Source organism: Zerene cesonia, chromosome 7, assembly GCF_012273895.1.
Source record: "Zerene cesonia ecotype Mississippi chromosome 7, Zerene_cesonia_1.1, whole genome shotgun sequence".
Taxonomy (NCBI): Eukaryota; Metazoa; Arthropoda; class Insecta; order Lepidoptera; family Pieridae; genus Zerene; species Zerene cesonia.
Genome location: NC_052108.1, coordinates 5,722,743 through 5,749,009, shown reverse-complemented (window position 1 = coordinate 5,749,009; position 26,267 = coordinate 5,722,743). Strand labels below are relative to the sequence as shown.

Sequence of the window (26,267 nt, the reverse complement as noted above, 5' to 3'; positions counted from 1 at the left end):
CGTCGACGCGGTAATTTCTTAACGACAGCGTAACTTGGTAGCTACGCGTGCGCGTACGCATTTCATTCCTTTCGAATCGAGATGCCGCTCGGAAATAATCGTCAGCCACTCAATATAGATGGTAATCAACTCGACTATTATTATTGTTAATGTAATTTTTTTGAACGTGAATCGGAGATCGATGTTTCTTGGATTACACGTGTGCTTTCTTTTTCAATCTGTCAGAAATGGGCTACTGGATTGTGATACAACCGAGCTCGGTCTATATAGCATAAGGTGAATATTCTATGAAAATATATTTAATGGAACCTATTCAGCCTTAAAAGGTGCACATTTAGTGAAACTTTAACTAGAAACGGTATGCATTTCAAAACTGCCATCGAACTGAAACATTTGCTCTTTCATAAAGGATGAAGTAGTCAAGGAAACACTAATGAACGTGGAAAAAGTAAACATCGCATTAAATTTGTATGCTCAAATTAAAAGTTATAAAAACACAGTTATACCTGTTGCATACAGCAATGTTCAACGCCATTAAAACACTTTACAATTTTCAAGGTTTAATGATTAAATTACTAACGTATGCGTCGGCTACCGGCTTCATTGTTGCTGGTATTCATATGGCCAGATTGGGCTTCTAACTAATTACTGTACGCTGTGAAGATAGGGTTGTCCAAAATGTTTTTATTTTATTTCTTATAAAAGGTTAGGTAGCGTCTAGGACCTAGACTTTTTACTTACACTACCTAGAGTCTAGGTAATGTAGGTATCTCTTAAGCAATGCAATGAAAAGAAATCAAGGATTGCTACTAGCTAGCTTCGATTCCTTTGGTGTCTTACAGTTTGCATCAATGAGGTGCTTTGTTGGTAGTATCTCTTCATATAATTTTATATAAAGTGTTAAACATTACTCAATCGTTCATATCAGCAAGTAACGGTTGTCACTGAGGTATTCCAAGCGTGATATGCTTACTGCTGAAATAATAGCATGTTATATTCATATTCACGAACATACATAAAATAGAGTGGAAAACATGACTTTCATTCCTAACCGTCTACACACACCCTTTTATCTCTCCAAGACTCTATCACGAGTTTAATAGGTAAATACTAAGTGTAGTTTCTGAGGACGTTTATTGTTCAATGACATGCCATGACATCATAAGGTGTTTACCTGTTTGAGAAGTGATTAATTGAAAAGGATAATTTTAATTGTGCATGCTTAATAAATGTCGAACTTTCAACCTATACATTTAAGTCAAGGTCTATAGCGGCTGGCCTGAATTAATTATAGAAAAAATAAATTTAATAAATTGATCTGAGCAGTTTCTTTTATTTAATAAATTGGTGTGAGCATGTTTTTTTAATAAGTTTGGTAAACTTTATCGGTGTACTGATTAAATTTGACAAACACGTTATTTAAGTGGTAGGTTAAAAAAAAAGAATATTTTAATGTTTGACATAAAATATGTTTGTGTAATTGTACTGTAAAAACGAAAGCATATTTTATCAAGCTGTATTTTTTACATATGAGAGATGAATTTGAATAAAAATTTATAAATCGAGCTTACTATGCATTTTATATGAACTTCACGAATTAGTCAGCCCTATCTTCATAATGCGAAGTGACTATACGTACGTGAGGCTATGTAACATGATCGTTAATTAAAACTCGGAGGCCATCACTAGATTAGTTGACGCGGTCACAAAAAGGCTCCGGCGAAACACCTCGATTCGTCACGTGGGAGCTTTATTTTTATTTGAACGACCCCTTTGTTAGACTTAACCGAATTTGCTGTACAATAAAAAGTGGCTAATTAAGAAATGTTCGGCCTGCCGTTAAAAGTTTTAGCGTTCTTATGGCCCCGACGGTTGTCCGAATTCAAATTTTATTGCGACTAAAGATATTTCATTAGGCGCATTCTTTTGGGCTTTTGAAGGTTCTCTTGTGTTTTATTGATAATATCAGCTACAGCCAACATTCGTGTAATTTTAGTAATTAATGATTTTGGTTCATCTTGATCTGGTGGCATTACTGGACCATCGTGGATAGAATAATTAATCACAATTCTATTTTATGGTATCCCTAATGCTATTATTTAGCAATAAGCATTACACTATTAAAATAAAACAGTTTTCAAGATATATTCATTTCAATGAAGTATAACAGTCGTCAGTTGAAAAATGTCTAAGTCACTTTGAAAAAACCTATTGTATCATATGAAAGATTACGTAAGCAAAACTTTTAGTAAGTTCTAGTAAGTCGCATTCTTTACAATTATTTTGTGACAATTGCAGGTATCGGGTGTAATAAAAACGTGTACATGAGGAGTGTCATTTGCAGAGTCAGTGTTATAATCGATTAGCTTACGGAGATAGAGTTCGGAAGAAATACTCAGTGAAATATTTACAACGGATTTATGAAAGGAAGTTAACAATTCGAAACATTTTGTACATGTAAAGTAATCATTAATTGAACGTAAAAAAACATAAACTTTGCTTGCGTTTGTTAGGAATGATTGAACGAGTTAATAACCCTCTGTTAATTAATCGCAAAAGGGTTCCTATATCTAATCTTGTTGTGCAGCGTCCTGAATTGAGAGTTTATGATACGGTTACAAGACTCTTACTGTAACGCTCCAACACACCCTTTAATAGTATTAGCCACAACACAACTCCCAGTCCATGATTTATTTTTCAGCAGATCTATTTCGGTTATAAGCATTATTAACCTGAAAATATAAACAGCTTGATGTCTTCATTCGAGTTCACAATATAATTAGCGTAAAGGAATCGCGAGCTATAACGTGGAATGTACGCTTCCGCTACACGATGCGGTAAATCAAAATAATAACAAAGTTAAAAGATGGTGGATAGAAAAATCAGCCTATCCTTGCGCACTCGGCTGATTTATGTGGGTAATTTTCCAGACCGTTACGAAAAGTAACCTACGATTTTTCCTCGAACACACGTAATTAGATAATTTTCACAGAGTTTTACATTTCTCCGTCGCGCAACCCACGCGAACCGATTTATTGTCCTGTCAAGCTTAATTATTTTTAACGAACGGTATTACTCAACCTTTTCACTGCCACCATATTGTTCATTTATTCATGGGAGCGACACGAGATTAATCAAGTTATTAAAAATTCAAGTTCGATTGTAAGCCGTAATTAATTATTAAAAATATTTTAAACAAATAAAATAAGTACAGGTCGGTTTAACCTCGGATAGGGACCGGCCGCAGCACCCCGGTGTTCCGTATTAATTTCTGTCACGGCTTTAATTGCTCAGCTCGCGCTAATCTTTTTAATAAATTCGAGGCCGGACAACTAAGCTTGGCGCGGACCAAAAAATGCTCGAACGGGTCGCGCCCGACACAAAAAGAACGGATTTTAATTTATAAGAGACAGGACAAACGATTAATAATTTATTTGTATCCTCGGTTCCTTGCGAGAGGGACCGAGCGTTAAAAACAACCGTTAAAACCGGTGACTTTGTATAGCTCGCGTTTAGTCCGAAATGCCAATTGCGGGTAGACACAAGTATACAGCGAGTCGGAATGTCGTTTTAAAAAACCCCGCAAATAAATAAATCGCGTCGCACGCACCGGGTAACCTAAAAAAACGTCCTCTATATTCGATTCTTTAATGTGATTTTAAAAAAATAGAAGCAAACGGAGCCTGGCTTCGATTGAAAATGAATGAGGGTGAGCGCGATAGTGGAAATTAGCATCGAGGTAGGAAGGAGCGGCCTTTGTGCGATCATATCGAGGTGTATTCTTTGCGCTTTTTACTGCGGCGACGCGACCGGCGCGTCTTTTCAGGCCTTATTACGCTTCTGTCGCTTTTTTGTTGTAAATAATTACGCGCGCGCACGGCAATCTCACGTCGACGCTTCTTTGAGCTCGACGCTACTGCTTTAGAAGCGCATACATACATGATCCTAACTAATACCCTATATTATAAAAACAACAACAAACGAACATTCAATGTACTGTACCTAATGGCTAAGAAACGAAGTAAATATTTTTCAACGACTTTTACGACTTTTTTTATATACGTTGTAACATATACATATCAGTTAATCATTTAAAATTTTGCTTCATAATATTTACATAAACAACAGCGAAACAAAGCTAAAGGATTTTGGACGTGGTCGTTATAATTCAATGTAAGATTGCTTAAGTTAGAACTTAAGATTATAATTGTAGACAATTACATCTTAATTTTCCTGTAATTATTTTAATCCTTTATATCCTTAAGCATATTAAGATGGATTCAGACAATACGAGGTTTAAAATATAATTTATACGGTCTTAGGGAGCAATCTTTACAGCTTACACGTGACACGCAATTTAAGCACACAGTATTACTGGCAAAAGTGACCATTAGCGAGATCGAATCACAAGTAGAGTGATTCATAAATTAACGATTACGCACATATCCAATAATAAAGGCAACAATGGGATTGAATGCAGATGAGGGCAGAGGGGCGCGGGCCCGGCAAAGCCGATCGACATTTGTATGCGATATCTAAGCGCACAATTGGATGCCGGCGCGACTCTTGGCGCTAATGGTACATTATCGAGCGATCGCGAGCCTTGAAAAGTGGAGACCGCCTCGGAATACGGACCACACTGTAGCTTACTACCCGCAATAAATAAATACGATCCAACATTTAGCTACCTAACACATCTTTAACACAATGCCCATATCATTTTCCTATTGTTTCTGTATGTTTAATGTATAGGAGGTTAAGATGCTGCGACACTTTTGTTATTTAGTACATACAGATTCAAAGCGTTCGCCCATCTAAAGAACTCGTAAAGGTGAAACGGATAATTATTGTAAACGGATAAGTTGTAATTAAAAATATTCATTATGTTAAAACATACGACATGTTTGCGATATTGTAATAAACTTTTATTTTAATCAATTTTTGGAACATTAACTTTATACGTAAAAATAAAAACCAGTTCGACATAATCGCAACGTAATTGATGTAAGATGCAATTATAAAACATAAACGGCCTGATTTTTATGCCGTCGAGAACGCAATTAAAAAGATATTTGCGAGTATGCGTGTAATTAAAAAAGGTCACTGTAATTAGTTTGTCGAAATGGAGATTTAAGCATACCCTTTGTATACTGTTTCATTGCACCAACACGTATACTTTATAGCCTTTGTGTATTGGCTTAATATTTCGTTAAATTATCCAATATAATGAATAATTATCGTCTTATACTGTGATTTAATGCACAGCTTGACTCGTAAAACGGTATATTGCTCAGAAATAACGACCATCGTTTAATATAAGAAAACGTTCAATACCTATTCTAGTCCTTAATGTCTGGAATTTTTAAATCTCTTAAGCAATTAAGTGCATAAATCTATAAGACATGGTTTATGGGTGTGGTGAGGGTGCTATTTAATGAGAAATCATATTTAGAGTAAATCTTATGTTAATTAATAGATTTTTATTAATAATAAAATAATGGAAAAGCATAAATGCACATATTTCTTTTACAAAACGTCATCGACATACCCAGGGAAGTACTACTCTGATTCTGAAATGGGACCATAAGACTACAATTTCCTAGTTAATATAATAAGAAACACGTCAATAGGTTGAAAACCCACGTTTGGATACGTCTGTTTAAAAATGGCTTAATTTAAAAATTCTGTCGAATCTATTGAATAAGCATAATTTGAAATGTATTTACAATAAAAAATGTCATCTCCTCCTGAATATTACTTCAAGTATTAATATGAATAAAGACAGTGTATTCAAATGATTACTAGCTCTTACACCTTTCACTAAGAAACACGATTCAAAATAAAATTAGTATGAATAAACATACCCTGGAAATAAAGACATTTAACATAATTATACATAGGAGTATGTATATATGTGCAAAGTGAAATCGAATGGCCACTAGCCGATGATTGGTGTTTGTTGCCCAGGAAGCCGCTATGACGTTGTTATTAGCTCCCCTTAAGCAAAATATCCGGGATATTAATCATTGCGCCTATAGTTAGGATAAATGACTCAATGAACTCTCGCTTCGGACGCTATTGACTTTTCCGGTGTAAATGTTCAAATTAATTTATTCTCAATTTGTGTATTCGTTATTTGATTTATTGTGTTTTCAATATCTGAAGAGACGCAAGCATTTCTGTGTTTCGAATCATATGAATGGAGTGTTTTTGATAGAGAAATATTATTTTCATATTTTCGTTGAACTGCTCAATTCAAAGTATCATCTTTGCCTATTAATCCTATCGTAAGTGATTTAATCACAGTGCTGCTATAGTCCAAGCTCGAACCTAGAGATATAGCTTAAACTAATTATCTGACAATACAGTGCTAACAAACTCTAGTAAATCAATTATCTCGAATATAGTTTAAATTGCTTTAGTGTTCGAATAATGAGGTCAACGTATTACTAAAGAGTATGGGCGTGCGTCGTACAGTTTGGATCAAATTGGTTTACCATCTAACGTTACGTTGGGTTTAATGGTGGAAGATAGCAAAAGGTTACGCAGATAGAAATGGCAGTTAATTGGAAAACTCTATTTCGATATGGCTTCCTTTGTCTTTATTTATCCAACAATTGTACTTTTAACTTTTTCCGTCCCTTTCTAAAACCAACCTGCAAGAAGTTTAAATTTTAAAGGCTATATTTCTGATAACCACTAAGTAAATTTCATCTATATTTATGCAATTTAGTTCATAATTCGAACACAATTACCACATTGATTGGCAGTCTTTAGTTCAATTGGGTTACCAACTCACTTGCACTGAACAGCCAATGAACATTTTCAAAATTAATTACTGTCAGTAATGATCGCATTTAATCGCCTCGCAACGCTTGGTGCGGGGTAGTTCGATTGTAATGCTCCTGCGCATCGGCTCGAGTCTCTCGATCAGTAGCAAGTGATAAATAAAGCGTAGGTAATTGAGAGACGGAAGCAGTCAATGAGTAAATCTCATCCGTCAATTTGTTTAAATTATTTATTAGTGGCCGGCTATAGACACCCGCACGGCGATCTGCTCAGTGTTCACAGGCCGCCCCGGACGCTAGTGTTGTATGTACGATTTTAATTAAACGTCGATATCGATGGACGTTCTTTGCGGTGACGGTTCGATAACCAAATGTTGTGAGCTAGGATTGATGGTGCTTATGAAATTATTGTTGAATATTTTGACAAAATTAACGTAAAACGATTGCATAGTTAGACGTAATATAATACAGATAATATTTAGCTGTATAATTTTATATAATGTATCTAAACATAGTGTTTACACTACATGGTTCACAAGCAAATTGTATTAAGAAATTTAATAAGCTTAATATAAACCGAAATATTTCAGTTCTTTACTCACGTCTATTCAGTCTAATCGAAGTTATTATCAGAATCTATAGTTATGTAACGACATGATATAGATAAATCATTGCCATGATTTTATCGATATCTCTACAGGTCAACACTAGTGTCGATTCGAATTAGTTAATTTGTGCAGATACGACACAATGGATGAGGAAATAATACACTCGTACATACATAAATATCTACAGGGATATTGTAATTGGCGTAATTGGACGAATCTGGACGAACTTAATAATGCCCCATTGTCGTGATTCAAATGGCAATTCATCGTTTGTAAAAGAAATCATTCGTTAGTTTTAAACTCAATTCATTTTATCTGATTGGATTTGTATGGATACTCTAGTTGCCTTGGTATCGTTTACTTATTTATAACTGTATGTATAATTTGCTTCATCAATATTTAATGGTGTTGTATGGAAATTTTTAAATCTTGTCAAACTTAAAATACAGTACACATTTAATTTGTGCGTTGTGAATACAGTATCGCGTTAACCCACATTTTATACAACAAACTGAAGATTTAGTATCGACTATTCTATTTTTATATTCGGTTTATTTCTGTACTGTTACTACGGTTTATTCTGAAAATTTACTATTTTTACACGCTTCTTATTAGCTTCACCTGTATGTTTGTATGTTTGTTTGTATGTTTGTTTGTATGTTTGTTTGTATGTTTGTTTGTTTGTAACCGACTTCTTTAGGCGCGATTTTGACCCACTTTAAACGGCCAGATTTCGTTCAAACTTTGTAGATTTACTGAGGACCGATGACAATACACTAATTTGATAAAATTATTCCAGTTTTCAATTTGCAAAATATGATTTTTGTTAAAGCGTGTTTTTTAGTTTTTTTAAACTATTATATTTTATTAATCTTTATGTCTCGTTTTAGCTACAGCTAATGGAATCAATTTATTTATAAATATCTTCTTGTTCACATTGAATGTCATTTAAAATATAAATTATTTTGTTGTCAACAGACACTCGAGTCTTGACAAATACATTCTAATAAAGCATAGAGATATGAATATGAGATGCAAGATACAATCGCAGTTACCTTAATGCCAAGTTACAAAGTAGCGCGTCTGCATATCTGTCACTTGTTCTATAAATAGTCCGACTCAGGTTTACATACTTGTTGTGACCTGCGCCTATTTTTAGTTTCGTATCTTTCATACTTTGAATGCTGTTGAAATGCTGTTGAAACAGTTTTTTTTGGTAATTCGTAGTTATGACAATGACAGAGATAGTTCGTAGCCAGGACGCAATTTTGTATCAATATTTATGTTTTTGTGTCTTTGAACCTATGAAGATTTTCATACGTATTAGGGCAGGGACTACGGAGGTAAGCTATTCCCGTTGTCAATAGTTTTTTCTTTCCGTTATTCATTAAAAGCAGGCTTTGCTTTCACAGCGGCCCTACGTCTGCAAATGTTCATGAGCGTTGGTGATCACTTACCATCAGGTGAACCACCAACTTAGTTGCCTGCTATGTTATAAAAAGGCTATTTTATAAAAATAAAAAAAAACTTTAACCTTAATTTATAATGGAGATCAAAACTGACCAATGCGGAAAGTAAAAGATGCAAAGAACAGTTATTATTACTAAAGCTCTTACCCATTAATATCAGTTGTAGTCCAGAAATGCCTCAGGAAGGACTTGGCCAGGATGTACCACAGCTGCGTCCAGACCCACGAGGATTTGTCCACAGAGGTGGTGAGGAACTCTTGTGTCTCTTTATCGGGGTGCAGCTGAATGAACTTCTCTTGCGCCTCTGGGGGTAGCTGGTTCTTGTCGACTTGGTACCACTGTAACAAACCATGTTGTTAGGGCATTACGAAATGTGTATATAACTTACTAGCTATTGTCCGCGGCTTCGCACGCGTTAAGTAAGAGTAGTTTAATATATGTTATTATACATATAAACCTTCCCATTGAATCACTCTATCTATTAAAAAAACCCATCAAAATTCGTTACGCAGTTTTAAAGATTAAAGCATATAAAGGGACATAGGGACAAAGAAAGCGACTTTGTTTTATACTATGTAGTGATTACCTACTTGTCTTTAACGTTATTCGAAATGTTCATGCCCTAATCGCTGTTTAAAAAATATATTTGAAAAAAATGCAAACTGCTGTTTGCAGACAAAACACTATAAATACAATAACACATTGTTCATTGAGTATGTTCAAATATACAGCATTCTGCTCGAAGTCGTTAAAAATGAAACAATAGAAATGTTAAATAGACAATCCTGCAATATAACCGATCGTACAACATAATATGCAAGATTGCTTCATTAACGCATTGAACGCGACAAATAAGCGAACGTAATGCACAATCACAAATTGATGTGCCACAACCGTTCGCTTCGAGAATCTAATATAAAAAGCCGTAATGAAGTGCAAATTATAAGAGTTGTATGAAAGCTCGTCACTCGTTGTGTGTTTAAGTCAGCCGCCGACTCCACAAAGGGCAATGCGGCGGCTGTTAATTTCACGCCGCCTCGAATTAACATTTCTTTACGCCAGAGAATAATAACGAATTAAAAAAACTTCTCGCCTCTACATGTAGCCGTAATGACGGCGGGCGAGGGACGCCACGAACTCATCAAGCCAACTTAATTAATGCCCGATCTGTCTTTATATTAAAATCAAATCGAAGCTGGCTTCTGAATATAAGAAAAAATTGATAAGACGTTCCACTTTTCTCGGAGTTGTAAATTAATGACCATTGACGCGGCTACTGTTATTTTATCTTGAGTTAATCTACGCACCTATATGTAATTATAAATAATTTAATTAAATTTATGTTCATTAAGATAACGACCGTGCGGGTTTGATCTATTCTAAAGCTTATTTTAAAATTGATTCGGCATTTCCGACGTGAGACAGAATTGTAAATTAGTTTTATTACGTTTTAGGTTCCCATTGTTGATAAATATTATTCGGATGAATAATAACTATAGCCTAGATGCATTAGCCGAATGTTTAAGTGGGCAATACTGTAAATAAAAATGGAGTAAAATAAATGTTTAATAAGAAGTGAATACCGATAGAGAATCACATCGGTGATTATGCAATGCGCCGTCTTTGCATTTAAAATGACTTGCATCGGGAACTACGGGACCCGACGAGGGGAATACTCGAGATAGAATACAAATTGTGGAAAATTTTGAATGCCGAAGTTATTCATAATATTCCACTGTTTAGACTTGCCGTGAAGACTGATCTAATTTTTTATTATTCCTAGCGTAGTCAATAAGCTAATGTAACGCTAACGATTGTGCGTCCTTTTATGTTTCTTTGATTTATTTAAGAGTATACGTAGTAGATTTTCTTATGACAAACGACTATCATAGCTTAATTTTTTTCTGTTATGAGATGGGCTCGAGTTGCTTTATGCATTAACTGCATTAAGTGATTGTCGTTGAAATTATTTTACAAATATATTAAAATGATATTCCAATTAAAAAAAAGTATTCAATTGTTAAGATCAGCCTTTTAGGGACTAAATTATTGTATACAAATCATGATGAGAAACTATAGCAGTAAAACTATCCATGTTAATTAGTAACACCTAATCAGCAGGATCAATGTGTGCCAGTCATTATAGTCACAGTCTATTTAAAGGCACACAAATGCAGATTAAGCTAAAGCCAACGCCTAAAACCTACATTTCTACAAATATAGATGACGATCTATTACGAATATGACTTCCGTGTTTTTGTTTTTGAACGATATTTATGTAGAACAGAGGCTCCCGCCTCTATTATTTATGAGAATCGTGTTTAGCATTCAATTTCAGCTCGTGTAAAGCTAGATTTGCATGAATAACAATTTCCACATTTTAAAAATCTACCTGTTAAAGAAGACAAATCGCGGATGATTTATTCAACCCGACGACTTATCGAGGACGAATGATTCTTATTTATGTTATGTGGGTTAGCGATTTGGCGAATTGGTCAACGGGTCACATAGAGGAAACATGATATATTAAAATTTCTTAGCAAATCTTAGTTTTTACGTAATCATCCTTTATAGATTTAAAAAAAACATGGTATTTCTTTTAATAATAAATTGCATCCTCTCTCTACACAGACCTGTGTCCTTAGAAATGCGCCGTCTAATAGAATCAATAGCGAAAGAAAACATAAATGGCTTTATACTTGTGTTTATTTCCTTGTCATTCGTAGTCTTTGAGTGTGATCATTATCCTAAGATGACTCGTTAGCGCGAAGGTCAACGGAGGTGCATTGACGGAACGAATGGATGGATGCAGATCCTTTATGCAGCGGTCGTTCGCCTCGCTACTAATGAATCAAAGACCGAGCATATTGTCAATACGAAGCGGAGTATTAACTTTGAGCACAATGCCGGATTAATTCTCATTTAAATGTGCGAAATAAATGGCGGTGTGCGAACCGCTAATGACTACTGCCGACATATTGTGACTCAATCCTGAATGCAAGTCATATTTCTTTTAAAGGCCAATTTAACAATTTGTCACGTCAATTTATTGGCATTTTTACACTGCAATCGCAACCGCATCTTGTGTAGGGATTTGTTTGATACCGACTTGTTGACAGTAAATCTTGCTCTTGGACGGCGATAATTTTTAATTTTATATAGTTGGTCAGTTATGATTAGAGATCGTCTAAATGTAACAATAAAATAGGAACGTCAGCCTTCTCCACATACATAAATTACATAAGATCGCAGAACCTATCTTGGCTCTGCGTGATCGCAGAGTCCAGGCAATCTGCATCCGACTGATCCCATTTTAATGGAGCGCCGAGCAAACAAGCTCCCGAGCCGCTTACGGCCAAATCCACCGGGATCCTATGCGCCACTTAGCTCGAACACAATGTTGTATAGCTTACATCACGTGACTAGAATATATTCAAATTAAATACGGGTTACTTTAAATACTAGATTGTATCACAATTATTATAATTTTGGAGATACGTGACGTCGACTGTCTCGTGTAACGTAAAAACTATCATCAATAAGTATTTTACTTGTTCGCGATAAATTTGTAAGAAATCAATATATTTCAATGCAAAGTAAGCTTAAATAATAACAAAGTGTAGCACAATAAATTTATAAATAAATCACACCAGTGATCACCATTGATTATTAATAAACATCCGCCTAGCCCGAAGCCTCAACGTCTGCCATCTCAATTAAGAATTGCAAAGACTTATAGCCATAAAACAATTGAATTCTAATATTACTCGACAATGCTACCACGAGATAAGATACTCTTGCTTTATAAATACATACATAATTGATTTCTGTTTCGACACCTTACGGCTGTATCAAAGATTATACATATTTGGGCAGAGTGTGTAACATTCGACGGTCACGATAATTTTCTATGAAAATTGATTAGGTCAAAATCATAATTACGTCTACTAGTAAGGTATTTAGATATTTACTATTTTTAAGGCGTAGGACTAAGATAACAGCGATAAAACATTTTATGAGATAATATTTCTGATATGAAAATTCAAAACCAAAAATAACAAATCGACTTTAAAATATTATGAAAAAAGTGCGAACCTCGTCTAGATTCATCATTTACCATATCACATGTAAAAATCAATTTAGCCTAGACTTTTAAATAATTTAATTGTATTAGCAGAGCGAGTTTAGCTTCATCTCTGCGCCCCAGTGACGCGTCTGCGATTTAATCTATAGCATCACGCGGAGCCGGAGGGCTACTATTGCATAATTGTTTTATGCTCGTCTTTTAATTGTTCTATCGAGGGATACGATTTATGACGCTACGTGACCCCCACCTGAAATACCATTAGAATTCACTCCCACTATTATTTCCGCGTTACTGACTTTAGAACGTTCGAGAATTATTTTAATCAAAGATTAATCTTGTTGGCCAACAGAATTAACATTTGGGATAATTGAATCCATTGTTTTTGTTTTGTAACATCGCACATTTCACCACTCGAGCGTTGTAACAGCGATCTATGTAAATTGTAAACAAAGAAATCAAATCAATTACAGTTACACAAAAACGGATTGGGGTCGAGCGTATTTTTGTAAAATGTACAGTTAACTTTGTTCTTCTTTTTTGTTGATTACAGATTTTAAATATAGTTGTTCTGTGTAGAAATAATGTAAATTTAATGAAAAAATGCAACATACATACATATAAACATAAAATGCAACATAAAAACTCTCATTTTAAAGTAGATGACTTACGCTTACTATACCTATGAATGCATAATATAATAGTCTATGAAAAATACGTTGTGAAAGCACCATGGCGATATTTGAAGTCACTAGGGCGTAACAAACATGCATTTTTAAGACAGCTATCGACAAGTGCAAGGCGTTCAGAAGACCATGTCTCGTGCCACATACGAGGTGTAAGCCGGTCTGTTCTAAACTTTATTCTGATCTACACAAACTTTGACATTATCGATGGGAGTTGCCAGCCTCGCCATCCTGCATTTCATATCTGTCCGATCCGAGTATCCAAGCGTTAAGAGGTTTTATAACAAATTCATGCGGGTCACTTTCATGTCTCTTAGAACTTATAACTAAAATCTACTCGATAAAAGCTCACAGTTTGAACTAATAATTGATTACAAATTAGATCGATGCTCTACATGGCAATGGTACATAACTACTACATAAGTAGCTGCGTCTGCGCAGCACAACATCTGATACATAACTTTGTCAATTCATTTAAACCGTACACAATTACCAAATCCAGATATATTCGAGGGTATACTCAATATTTTTCCAACTAATTACTTGCGAACAGTTTTATATATCGTATGGCTTGAATTAAGTGAATTGTGGTCAATTAAATGAGCTCACGCTACTTTGAGGGCTCGATCCGCTCGCGATACCCATTGTCCACTCGAATTAACGCTACTGGCAAAAAATCGATGCCAAGATCCTTCGAAATTGCCGGTTACTTAATACTCTAACATTTAAATTCGCATATAAGGAGTTTTCTGGCTTCTTTGAGTTAATATGTTGAGAACGTCAATGAGTTCTGCTTTGATTAAGCTTCTATTTAACTTGATACAACCAGTTTTAACGATTATTTGTATCTTAATTTTCTCATCCTACTAATATTATAAATGTGAAAGTTTGTAAAGACGTGTGTGTGTTTGTTGCTCTTTCACGCAAAAACTAACCGATGAACCGATTGCAATGAAACTTGGTACGTAGACAGCTGGACACCTGAAATAACATATAGGCAACTTTTTATCCCGATATTTCTACGGGATATGGACTTACGCGGGTGAAACCGCGGGGCGCAGCTAGTATCTCATACGTGAAACCATAATGTTCGCGGTGAAGCGTGGCATGGCACAACTAGTATAATTCATTATAATATCTTAGTTACTTAGCTATGTACCAAATGACATGTATTTACATTAATATACACTAATAAGAAAAAGAGTTTGCTTGTTTGTTTGCACGCGCTCAATCTCAGGATTAACTGAACCGATTGCAATTTTTTTTCACCCATGGATCCCTGCTATATATGTACCACGGGCGAAACCGGGCGCGTGGCTAGTGTAACTAGATAACTATGTCCAGTTAAATAAACCCTATAATTACTACTAATTCTAGGTGATTTTTATTTGACGATTAACTTGAAATGAGTCATTTCTCAGGATATAGAAATAAAAAAATCGAGTATATTGCTTTATAGTAAACGGTTTTACATCAGAATTAGGTGATTCATGTTAGATAAATGATAATTTCGTTGATGATTTTATTTTCTTTGGGTGTGCAAAAGGTCGGATTACTTAAGGTTTTTTTTTTAAATATTATTTTGCATTTCACCTTGATTTAGATGGTTTTTGAAGTGTATTGCTTTAAATCTAATAGTTGAACTATTTATATTTATTATTTTATAAATCAGACTTTATATAAACATTGTATTTAAATTTTAACGAGATAACGCGATTGATGATACATTATAAAATTATTTATTATTTTATATTTGAAAAATATAAATAAATGAGAATATAAAGCAATGGGACGGAATTCGGGCCTGTTTTTATCGACATATTGGGACCTATGATCCCCCTTTAGCAATCAAATGTTCTAGCATATTTAAGCAATGAAATTTATTAAATAAAATGTATTTAATTGGTTTTTACACAACTCAGATGGAGTTATAGGTAATGCTAGCTAATTGGTTTTGCATAACATTGTTTAAGTGTACTTATACACAGCGTTACTTCCATTTTCTCTTAATTTCATTAAAAGTTCTTCAAAATTTAAAAATGTTTTCTCTCTATTTACAAATAGCGTCAACAATTTAATTTCAAACTGTACCACAAAACGTGACGTCACAACACGAAAATATCCAAGCAGTTGAACGGTTGTTGATCGAATTGATTGTAAAAGAAACTGCGAGGGATAGAGGCTGGCTCGTCGGTATTTTTATAGTCTGTATACGTCCCAGAGCGCGTCGGTGACACATTCCGAGCGACGCGATGTTTTTGCGCGGCTTTCATTAGACCGATGTGAGGCGTCGCCTTAATAAATGAGTTTTGAAATCAACATGGCGGATATCAAATTAAGTACTACCGATTATTATATCGAGTCACATACTTAGTTTTGTATGCTATTATTTGATAAGTTTTATTTACAAACACGTGATAATAATAGACGTGAGCGGTAATAAAATATTTAAAATGTTAAGTTCATTTAAGAACAAAACATATCAACTAAGAAATGTTCTGCAGCCTGTTTCGTTTTTTACCCAAGATTTATATACCGAGGCTCTTAGGAAATAAAATAATCACAGCGGCGTCGATTTGCATACAATGGTAAAATAATTTTACGCGCGTTTCGCCGCGGTTAATTCTACTTTTTATACGACTTTCCGCGTCCTATCTATGAATCAAACGGACTCCGGCCATTTAAGTGTAAACATTTTTGGATAATCGCGCATATTTATGGTCTCTATACAGCCACTAATTTAAAAATGTTTTAGTAACATGTGTTATCCGCATTACGCGCGGGATCGAGATGTTTGTACCGTAGCAGACTGCATGGCGAGGTCACCCGCTTCACGGGCCGCAGCCGTCTAACAGCCGTCTATATACAGATGGAGGCATGTGCTTGCATTTTACTTACCTACTAAAGAATGTCATCTAACGTAATACTATTCCGTACACAGTAATTTACATTCAGAGCGAACATCGTCTATCATAAATTCAACACAAAAGTGCGACGGGCGAGTAGCAACAAAGGGTCCACGATTTTCCCGCAAAAAGATGATCCTTAATCTGATTAAATCTCCATCGCAGGACGTCGGACCGTGAAAGATTAATGAATATTTGTGTAAGGATCCCCGAAGCAGCGGCACGTAGCTCTGTCATAATCATATTAGCTGCGACCGGAGGCCGGTCAGGCACGCACAGGATCTCCTGACTCGAAGCGACGAGGGCTGTGCGGATCGAGCGTGACACCTCGCTCCCATTCAAACTTTACGATGTGACTACACGACAACCGCCATACGTAACACAACCGTTACCTACTGCTACCTTTTATTGTCATATCGAGCTTTGAATGCATTCGATTTCGTGCTATAATAGGTACGCGGTATTTACTTTTGAGAACTTGTGGCCTAAAACTCGATTATATTATAAACGCAATAATATATAAACGTAAAATAAGAGCGCTATTATAATTTCTCGCCGAGGCAAAATCATATATTCACTCGGCTGTTATAAATAATTTTCAGAGGGATATAAATAAAGGTAAATATATTACACTTTAAATTGATTACTAAGCTTCCAAGTACCTTATTATACTTTTTAATGTATCTATAGCGACATTAAATAACGTTTACAATAGAACGAGGATAGTTCTGCGTGTTAAAATAAGTGTTTCCAATATGAATTATACAACGAATCGAGTCCAGGTATGCATTTATCTTATTTGCTTTGGGTGCATCGAACACATTATACGGCATTGTGAGATAGTAGGTAATTATAATTAATGTTTCCTAGCCTTCAGAAATATGGTTGTTATTTAGAAAATGTTCTTTGACAAGAAGGAAATCATTAAATTATTTAAATGCAATATATTAGGCCAAATGTACGAATATCGCATCACGAAAATAATAAGCAATTGGTATTTTGCATTTGCGAGAGCTCAATAAACACACTCGTAAAAGAATCAATTGAAAGCCGAAAGAAATTAAACGTGAGAATGTATTGTTTCATACAAGCGTACACAAAACGCTGAAATCGCTGAGTTAACCAGCTCGCAGCTCGTTTTCGACCTGCTTTTGCGAACATAAATTGCATTAAATAAAACGTATATTTACGACCGCGCATTGAAAAACTTGATTTAATATTTAAACACAATATTAGTTAATCTCGAACAATGTGTAATTATTATTTAATGTTACCGAGCAAATGCCACGAACGAAATGCGAAACAGCCAAAAGTTTCGATATTACGCAAATTATGCAGATACGTATTTATTCACTGTACTTTGGTTGTTTCGTACATTAAAACAGATTGTAGCTCGCAATAAAAGGTATTACATAACTTTTTGTGATGGAAAATTAAAATATTTGCTGCACGCCCGAGGCTAATATAAACAATGCGAGAACGTGATTACATTCCGGCCGCCTGAGACCGTGAAATAGTCATCAGCTTGAAAGAAGGTAATTAATTATTTGATGTTGCTTGTGGTAGTATTAAAGGCGGCTCATCAATGATTCAAGGCAAACAACGCGTGCAGCGTGAGCATTATCCACGGTTAGATATCATAAACGGGCCACCATCATCTGGTCTTATAAAAGATTCATGCTCATCTTACATTTCGGCGCCCCTCTTAATTTCGCGTGAGCCTCTTCTAGGTTCGTGTAAAAACTTCGGGTGTCTTTTTATGACTTTTACTGCGGTATAATTGGGAGGGGCGAGCGCTATGTCCCAGAGGTGACATAAATACACTCCCCCCCCACACTCGAAGCTTTCAACTACCCCGACTTAATCTCATGTAAGACTATACGATGAGGAAGCATTAAACATCATGGATAAGGTTAAATTAGACAAAATCGATTTCAGATATTATAAGTAAATGATTAGATAAGATGTTCTATGTATATAAATACGTTGGGGGTGATACATGATACCGCTCTTATATATGAGTTAATGTATTGCAAAGCAAACGAGATAGGGTTGGCTTGTCCCAGGTGGGTGCGTCGCAAAAAGCTGTCCTATGTTATTGTTCCTATGTTGGACTGCGTGGTTTTCACAAACCATAAATAGCATTGCACGTAATTTGAATTATGATGTTGGAGTAGAGGAGACTACAAAAGCGTTCTAAAGTAGTATTATCGACAATAGATAAGAATACAAAAATCTACCATCGACCCTTTTAAAATGGAAACGTGCAAATTATATTCAGATAGTTTTCTATATAGGAGAAAACATATACCTTCAATTCAGTCACCAAACGCGATTTCAATTTAGAAGGTAGTAGTGATGCGCGAGGCGCGGTGGGTTTGGCGTCGTGTGCATGTATTTATTTGCAAATTCCGAATAGCTTTCAATATGTGGAGGCGCGACTTGCTCCCTCCTGTCGATCTCTTCCAATATCGCACTTTGAGACGTCACGAAGGCGATGCCATTATTCGGCGCGACAATTGACAACACGGCTCTAGGACGCCATATGATAGATGGGACGTAAAAAACATATCCGTAATTGAGATTTCTATTATAAAAATTGAAGGCGACCGATCCGTTTTTTCATGTTTGTTTACATAATGTGAGTGGCGACAGTGCGCTATCGCGTTTCCGAAGAGTCAGCGGACGTCAATTTGTATATTGTCATTATTAAAGTCGATGCGGAAACTTTGGGTGCGTTCATCCATCATAGTGACGGGCCGGTCCGATATCGCGCCTAATATGTATTGATTTCCCACTTAGCTTTTTTCTTGGGAATCTCGCCGCTCCACCCTTCCGTCCGGCAAATGCTTAACGAGGTGTTTGTCCTTCGCTCATAACAAACCTCGGAAATAGACGTGACGGAAACTTTCTTCGACTTGTATCTACTTTTAATGACCGGTAACATGGACTCCGAATCGACAAGGAATTCAGTAACAAGTAACAAGTTCATGTAGCGTATTTTTCAAAATATGTTCTAAAACATTGTATAATTTTTATAAGGTCTATAAAGTTATATTGGATATTACGTTTAATTATTTATGACCAACTACAAAAAGTGCGTAAAATAAGTTTCGGGAGACTTTTACTTTGTTTGTAAATAATGAATGCCATTAGTGACTATCAATTATGCACTCCGAATAGGCAAATGTAACATAATAAGTTCTCGGAGTTACCTAAATGGCGAAGAAAAAGATTGCGTCACCAAGGTCCCCGGTGGGGTCGGGTGGCGAGAACAATGGTTTCGATTCTCACACGTGTGGAGGATTATTTGCATTCGGAAATAAAGAGAGGAATGATAAAAGAAAGGCGCGAGCAAGTCCCACCGCCCCGGGGCCGGGTGTGGGAACTTGGAGGTGTGAGGCGAGGGGGGAGAGGGGGGGAGGGAAGGAGCACTCGTTACGCGAACAATGGAGAAATAATGTACAGATTGCAGTGAGCGATGCGCCCGGCGACTCAGGTGTCTTTGCTGTGTGTAGTGACGATTGTTGATGTGCAAGTTGACTGACCAAACTTTTCTCTAGACTTCTGACTGCGCTGTTACGCCATTATATAACATAGCATTGGCAGTAACTAGAATTGTTATTTCATTTGATGTAATCGCTTTGTAACTTTTTATATGTTACATTTTTCTCATAAATCGTTTGTAACCGAAATTCTTCATGAAAAGCATTGCTATACGGGACTAGTTTTGTTGCAAGTGCTTAAGAAACTACATAGAAACGATGGAAATTATTGCAATGCTGTATTTTAAATTTAATACTTAGCTATTATATAGCAAAATTTATTAGAAAAGAACAGTTATTATTAAAAATCCCAGGCCAAATCTTGAAAAATCTAAGAGATAAACATTGTTCATGTAAAGTTATCAATTATGACAACACTCGTTATTTTATCACTTATATTTTTTGTCAGGTAGGCTTTTGTCAGGTCCACCTTATTTCAACGCTGTAGCAAAAACATGCCACCACACGCTGTAATCCGTATGTGTAAATGATTTTAATGGGCGCGCAATCGAGGCTGAATCGCTTCATAAAGGATGCCTTCATAGGAAGCGCAAGCAATCACAACACAATCACTCCATCCTCGTATGACACCGAAATCGTCCTCGTTCATAATAATAAAGTATAAATTAATCCATTTAGAGCGGCCGGCCGGCACCGACCGACCGACGATTAACGGAAGCGTCTACTTAACTAATTTAACCCCGGGTGGTTTTAACAGAATGGATAGCAGTGATTACGGGCGACGCTGACGATCGTGTGACCTGCGCGAACACAACACTGTTTTATAATTGAACCTGGTTTATGCCGTGTGGTTTTAATCCTTATTCGTCCATTTAAAATTAACACAAAGAAAAAAAGATCAAGGTATTAGAAAAAGAAGGTGTTATAGTGTACCTATGCTTCTTTTTGGGTCTTTAATACTATAAACGATAAATTATATATATAGTGAAGTCCCGTGTCCCCTAGTGGGGTATGGGGCAGATGATGTACATCTGTTTCACTGATCGATTTTCTTTACGGACAAGTAGGTGATCAGCCTTCTGTGTCCTGCCAGACCGAGACATTTTTTTTTTGTGCGTCCCCACCGGGAATTGAACCCAGGACCCCTTGGTTCTACGCTCACGCGTTAACCACTGTACCAAGGAGGCGGCAAATTATATATATGCTTATAAGCAATTAGTAAAGAAAAGTCGACAAAAAGCTCAAAAGCGTGCCTTAAAACCTGCCTTCTATGATCTCTGCGTACTATATTATGGCAGGAGCAGGCCCATGAAAAGGAAGTTTTAATTTTGGCGGAATAACCGTGTAATTAAAAGTGAATTAGCGTCAATCATCATGATCTTTCCTGGACTTTACCAAAAAGTCGCGTTCTGTAATCGCAGATCCTACATATCCAACGATAGTCAGATATGTATAATCTTATAAGCCGGCGACATTTTAATAACATTGATCAAATAGAACAAAAGTATGTGGACGGAGCACTCGACTGAGATGAAAGTTAAAAGGGTCGGTGGGTGGCTAGTGTGGGGAGGAGAGGGTTGAATGTCTTATTCCCTCCACAATTCAGAGGTATTTCGTGTTTTTCATACGCAAATATATCCTCGTTACTGAGCCACACGTGAGAGTATTGCGTGTGCGCCTTGTGAACCATTGGATGAGACTCGACTCGCTTATATTATGCCTTGCCTAGGGCAAAGACTTTCCTTTTATTTTAAATCTTATTAAATATGAAAGAGTGTCTGACAAAACTATACAACAGTTTGGTTGGTTTTCTATTAGACATGGGTCAACCCACTCATACAGTAGGTTAAATTATATTGGCAGGGATGAATGATCTGAAATTTTAATATTTTGATATTATCGCGATTACCGATGTGTCTACACTCACGTCAACACCAATAAAATATCACATTCCAAATGTCAGACAGACTTCAACTCTAAATTTGATCAAGTCAACGAATATTTAATAACTTGCTTACATTTTTTATCAACACTAATATAACAAAGTGAAATCTTTTGTATTTTTGTATGTTTGTAACGTTTTCATGCAAAAATCACTGGACTGATAGAAACAATTTTTTTCACCTGCTGCAACTTTATTAAAGTATGTAGTGTGGAGTGTATGTAGTGATGTAGTACAAAAAGGAAAACTAATTTCATTATACAAAACTTTGCCATCATTTCATATTGTTCACATTATAAAAGCCAATATTCATGTATAAATAATGAACTAGTGATAGCTATTGAGGATAGTGTAACAAATTTGTCTCGCCAAACCTAAAGGTATCATAAATGAAACTTTTAACTTTTTTGCCCCAAAAAAATCAAACTTATAAATTCTATTATATTAAGATAGTATATGTATTATGTGTTTTGTTTTAATATGTAGGTGAATAAATTCTAATACATAATTTTGAAATATTTCTCAAGGTACAATTTAAGTCCCACCTATTCATTGTGCGATTGTCTTTAAGAAAATTGGAAAATTTTCAAGTTACACATACAGAAAAACTTACGTGAATCATATTTAACAAGTTCAACAAAGTATTGAAATTAGTTTCATATTCTTTTGAATTAACTATTATGTGCCACACAATACAATGGGATACATAAAACTTAAATTATAGGATTCAAAATACAATCCATTTTATGATGGTACAGTTATACAGAAGTTGCTTGATAAGTAATAATTATTTGTATATACAAATTTTTATTTATTTTGTCTAATTTCAAGAATATAAAGAAAAGCGAAGCTCATTAGAGTATATATTAATGTAACATATCACTTAGTAAATCTAGGAACAATTCATATATTTATAGTACTTAAACTTCTGACACATCCAGGTCTTTCGACATATTTCAGGCTCATAGCCATTTTACTTTAGGCAATACTTAAACAGTCAGCCGTCAGTTAAGTGATTATATTCTGCATCATGTACATGTATATAAAAATTGCAATTGCTTAATGCCTAGGAAACCTAATCTGCCAGCTCTTGTCTGAGAACTACTCTCCGAACCAGTGGTAAATGGTAAAACTATGTAATGATGATCCAAAAATACTTCTATAAGAAGTCTATTGAGTAAATAAATGTTCGAGTATGAGTTTAACATTTTAATTGAAGTCTACACGAGTTGGCTGACTTATTAGATAAACGTTTCAATAATAACTTTAAGACCTTACCTCATTTTGATCAAATTCTTGAAGGTATCTATCATTTCGTTGTTTTTCATACATCGCACGAGCCAGAGCACTTCTCGGTCTATATAATCCATTCAATCCAGAGTTACTTGCCATGGCCTCATATCTAATTCTCCTTTCTGATGGTAAGCTTACCTCCCAATCAATTTTTTCGAAATGTTCATGTTTTGGACACACTTCTGAGTATTCCTTTACACAATAAGAGAAGGAGAATATTTTTAAACAATTGTAATTGAAATTTATTGAGGAGGCTTCATAAATAATCATAAAACATGATAAAAACAACAACAATGCTGACATTAATAAATTTGTACAAGTTTGCACAAATACCTTAGAAACATAACCTTAACATAACTTTTAACTTGGTCCAGTTTATTTGCTATGATAAATGTTAGATGTTTATTTAAAAACAGTTAAAAATTTAAATGGAATACCATTATTTGCTTGAAAATACGGTGAAAGTTTAATGTAGTAAGATTTAATCATATGTCAAATGTCAATGTCAGGTTCAGAATCATTCTCATGTTCTTGATAAGCATAGAGGGCGCATGTGTGTAAAGAAAAGGGTTTTCAGAGAGACCGCTTAAGTTTCTATTCGGAAATCTTTTTCAATACAGAATAATTTCAAATAAAAAAAATTAAAATGTTTTGAGCACCATAAAATAGAACAAATAAATTATGTGCAGATGCCTGATCTGATGACCTTTTATGAAAGTCTGTGATATTTTTTCAATAACTTCAGGCTAGTATTTGTAAAAATATTTGATTGATATTAATGCAGAGAAGACACTCATTACTACTTAGAATATTTGGTAAAAATAAATACTAACCCGTTTTTGTTTAGTTTCCAAAGCGCCTCTTATAACAATTTCTCGAAGAACGGTACTCATCATTTTGCTTTCACTGTAGTTAATCGAGTATCACTTAAATTGTTTTAATCCTCTACCACTGGGTAAGTAATTTTAGTTTGTATTTTATTCACTTAGCTATGAACTTTTTTAAATGTTCGGTGAAAGGACTGTAAGTTGTTTCTAAATAAATAGACTAAAGAACAGGCTAATATTTAGAATTAGTTCGGCCTTGACCGTGACCGTCCGTTCACTGTCATACAGCTAACCGATCACTCGCAGCAGCTACAATAGAAATAAGACAAAAACGAAACAAAGCTGTTACCAAGTTATTTGAAATTTCTATTTACGTTTTAATAGAATTATTTTTTATTGAGCTTTTTTAACTTCTCTCGTTTTAATTATAAAACTATAAATATAATTCCAACGAGTAATTAATTTAAAAAGTTCATGTATGATTATATTAATTTAATTGCAGCACATGACATTTGTACACACATGAAAAAAAAACATAGTTTTTAACGAGTGCATGTTAAATGTTCATGCTTGCAGTGTGACCTAGTTTAAACAACTTCAAAGATTAAATAAATATAGACAACTTTAAATAAAATAATTATGACAGGAAGGTGAGGTCTAGGTTATTATGCTTGCCTGGAAGACATCACTTCTAAGTGATAAGGCAGCTCAATTAAGATCGATCAAATTTAATCACCTAGCGCAAAATTATTCGGATTCTGGAAATACATTTATGATTTAGGTTAAGTTATCAATTGTTGTAATTAAAAAGACAAACCATAATTAGTGACGACATTCATTCCAACACAGTTTTTTATATGTAAGAAGAGACGACTTTAAATAGATGATGTTACTATAGTTCGGAAATGGAATTTAAATCTTATTGTTGATTCATTTTATACAAAACTACCTGTACCCCGCGGTTTCACCCGCGCAAGTTCGTATCCCGTGGGAATATCGGCCTATATGTTATTCCAGTTTTCCAGCTGTCTACGTACCAAATTTCATTGCAATCGGTTGAGTAGTTTTTGCGTGAAAGAGCGACAAAAACACACACATCCTTACAAACTTTCGCATTTATAATATTAGTAGGAAGGATAATAATAATAGGATAAGTAGGATTATGTGAAATTAATATGTTATTTGAACCCATGGAATGTAATAAACAATAGCATTATTTTATTGTATTTAAAGATAAATTGCCGCCACGAAGAAAAAAAACGACTGTTGAGAAAAAAAAAATCAAAAAATTACTTACGGAACGTTCTACGTTAGGAATTTTGAGTCGATGGAACGCGTAAGTTGGTCTTGCTAATTCCATTTTAAAATATCTATTAAAACGTTTTTTTATGGCACGAGAATGAATGTGAAGTAAGTAAAATGAGCCGTGAATATCGTGAAGATAGCAAGAGATATACAAGATAATATTAGGTGATAAGTGGTTTGATAACAGCGAGACTTAATTCTCCTTTGGAATGATTACAGCCAAATAAGGTTAATAAATGGGCATATACTAATTAGCACTATTAAAATTTTAGGATTTTCGTATTTAGGTATGTGTCTATAGGTACAATGATGCTGTTAAAACATTTTATTGTAATGTTTTCAAAGTAAAACTACCTACGTGATTTGTTAATTATCCAGAAGTAATATTGTAAATATATTAATTGAAAACTTCCTTTTTTTGGCATCGATAAATTTGGCTCTTCAAGTAATTAGTAATTATTTTAGAACAAATATTAATACAATGTTTAATTTATATAATTCCGTTCAATATGGTTTTCGATCACGCGCCAGTCGCCCGAAGCGGTGCTCTTGCGATGGCGCGCCGGCGCACGCGGGACATTTAAAATAATTACAAGCCATTGGAGAAACGTAACAGCCAGTGTTTTGAGACCATTACTTATTTTTAATTCCAAAAAATGCCTTAAAAGCACACACTTAGAGGCTTTTGGTGCATAGTGACTAATGAGGCCGCAATGTAATGTTCATATAATTACATTATATTATGGGCATATACGAATGGTTAATAGTTTTGAATTTTACAGGTACCTACAAATCATTTATTAATCGGTGATATGGTCTGAAATTAAACATACCCGAGTCAGTACGTCAATCT

At 35.0% G+C, this 26,267-nt stretch overlaps 1 protein-coding gene across 3 annotated transcripts in view; it reads right to left on the bottom strand.

Annotated features, from left to right (window-relative positions):
* Nucleotides 1–23,791, bottom strand: part of LOC119828154 (methyltransferase-like protein 9) — a 43,101-nt gene extending 19,310 nt beyond the window's left edge. Inside the window, exons 1-3 of one of the 3 annotated variants that reach the window (XM_038350246.1) lie at nucleotides 23,720–23,791; nucleotides 23,268–23,474; nucleotides 9,013–9,203 (exon numbers count right to left, since the gene is read on the bottom strand). In XM_038350246.1, coding sequence (XP_038206174.1) covers nucleotides 9,013–9,203; nucleotides 23,268–23,474; nucleotides 23,720–23,722 — 401 coding nt within the window. In that variant the 5' untranslated portion in view covers nucleotides 23,723–23,791. Of the gene's footprint in view, nucleotides 1–9,012; nucleotides 9,204–23,267 lie in introns of all 3 variants that reach the window. The other 2 variants (XM_038350247.1, XM_038350245.1) reach the window with 2 other exon arrangements.
* Between the last annotated feature and the right edge of the window lie 2,476 nt (nucleotides 23,792–26,267).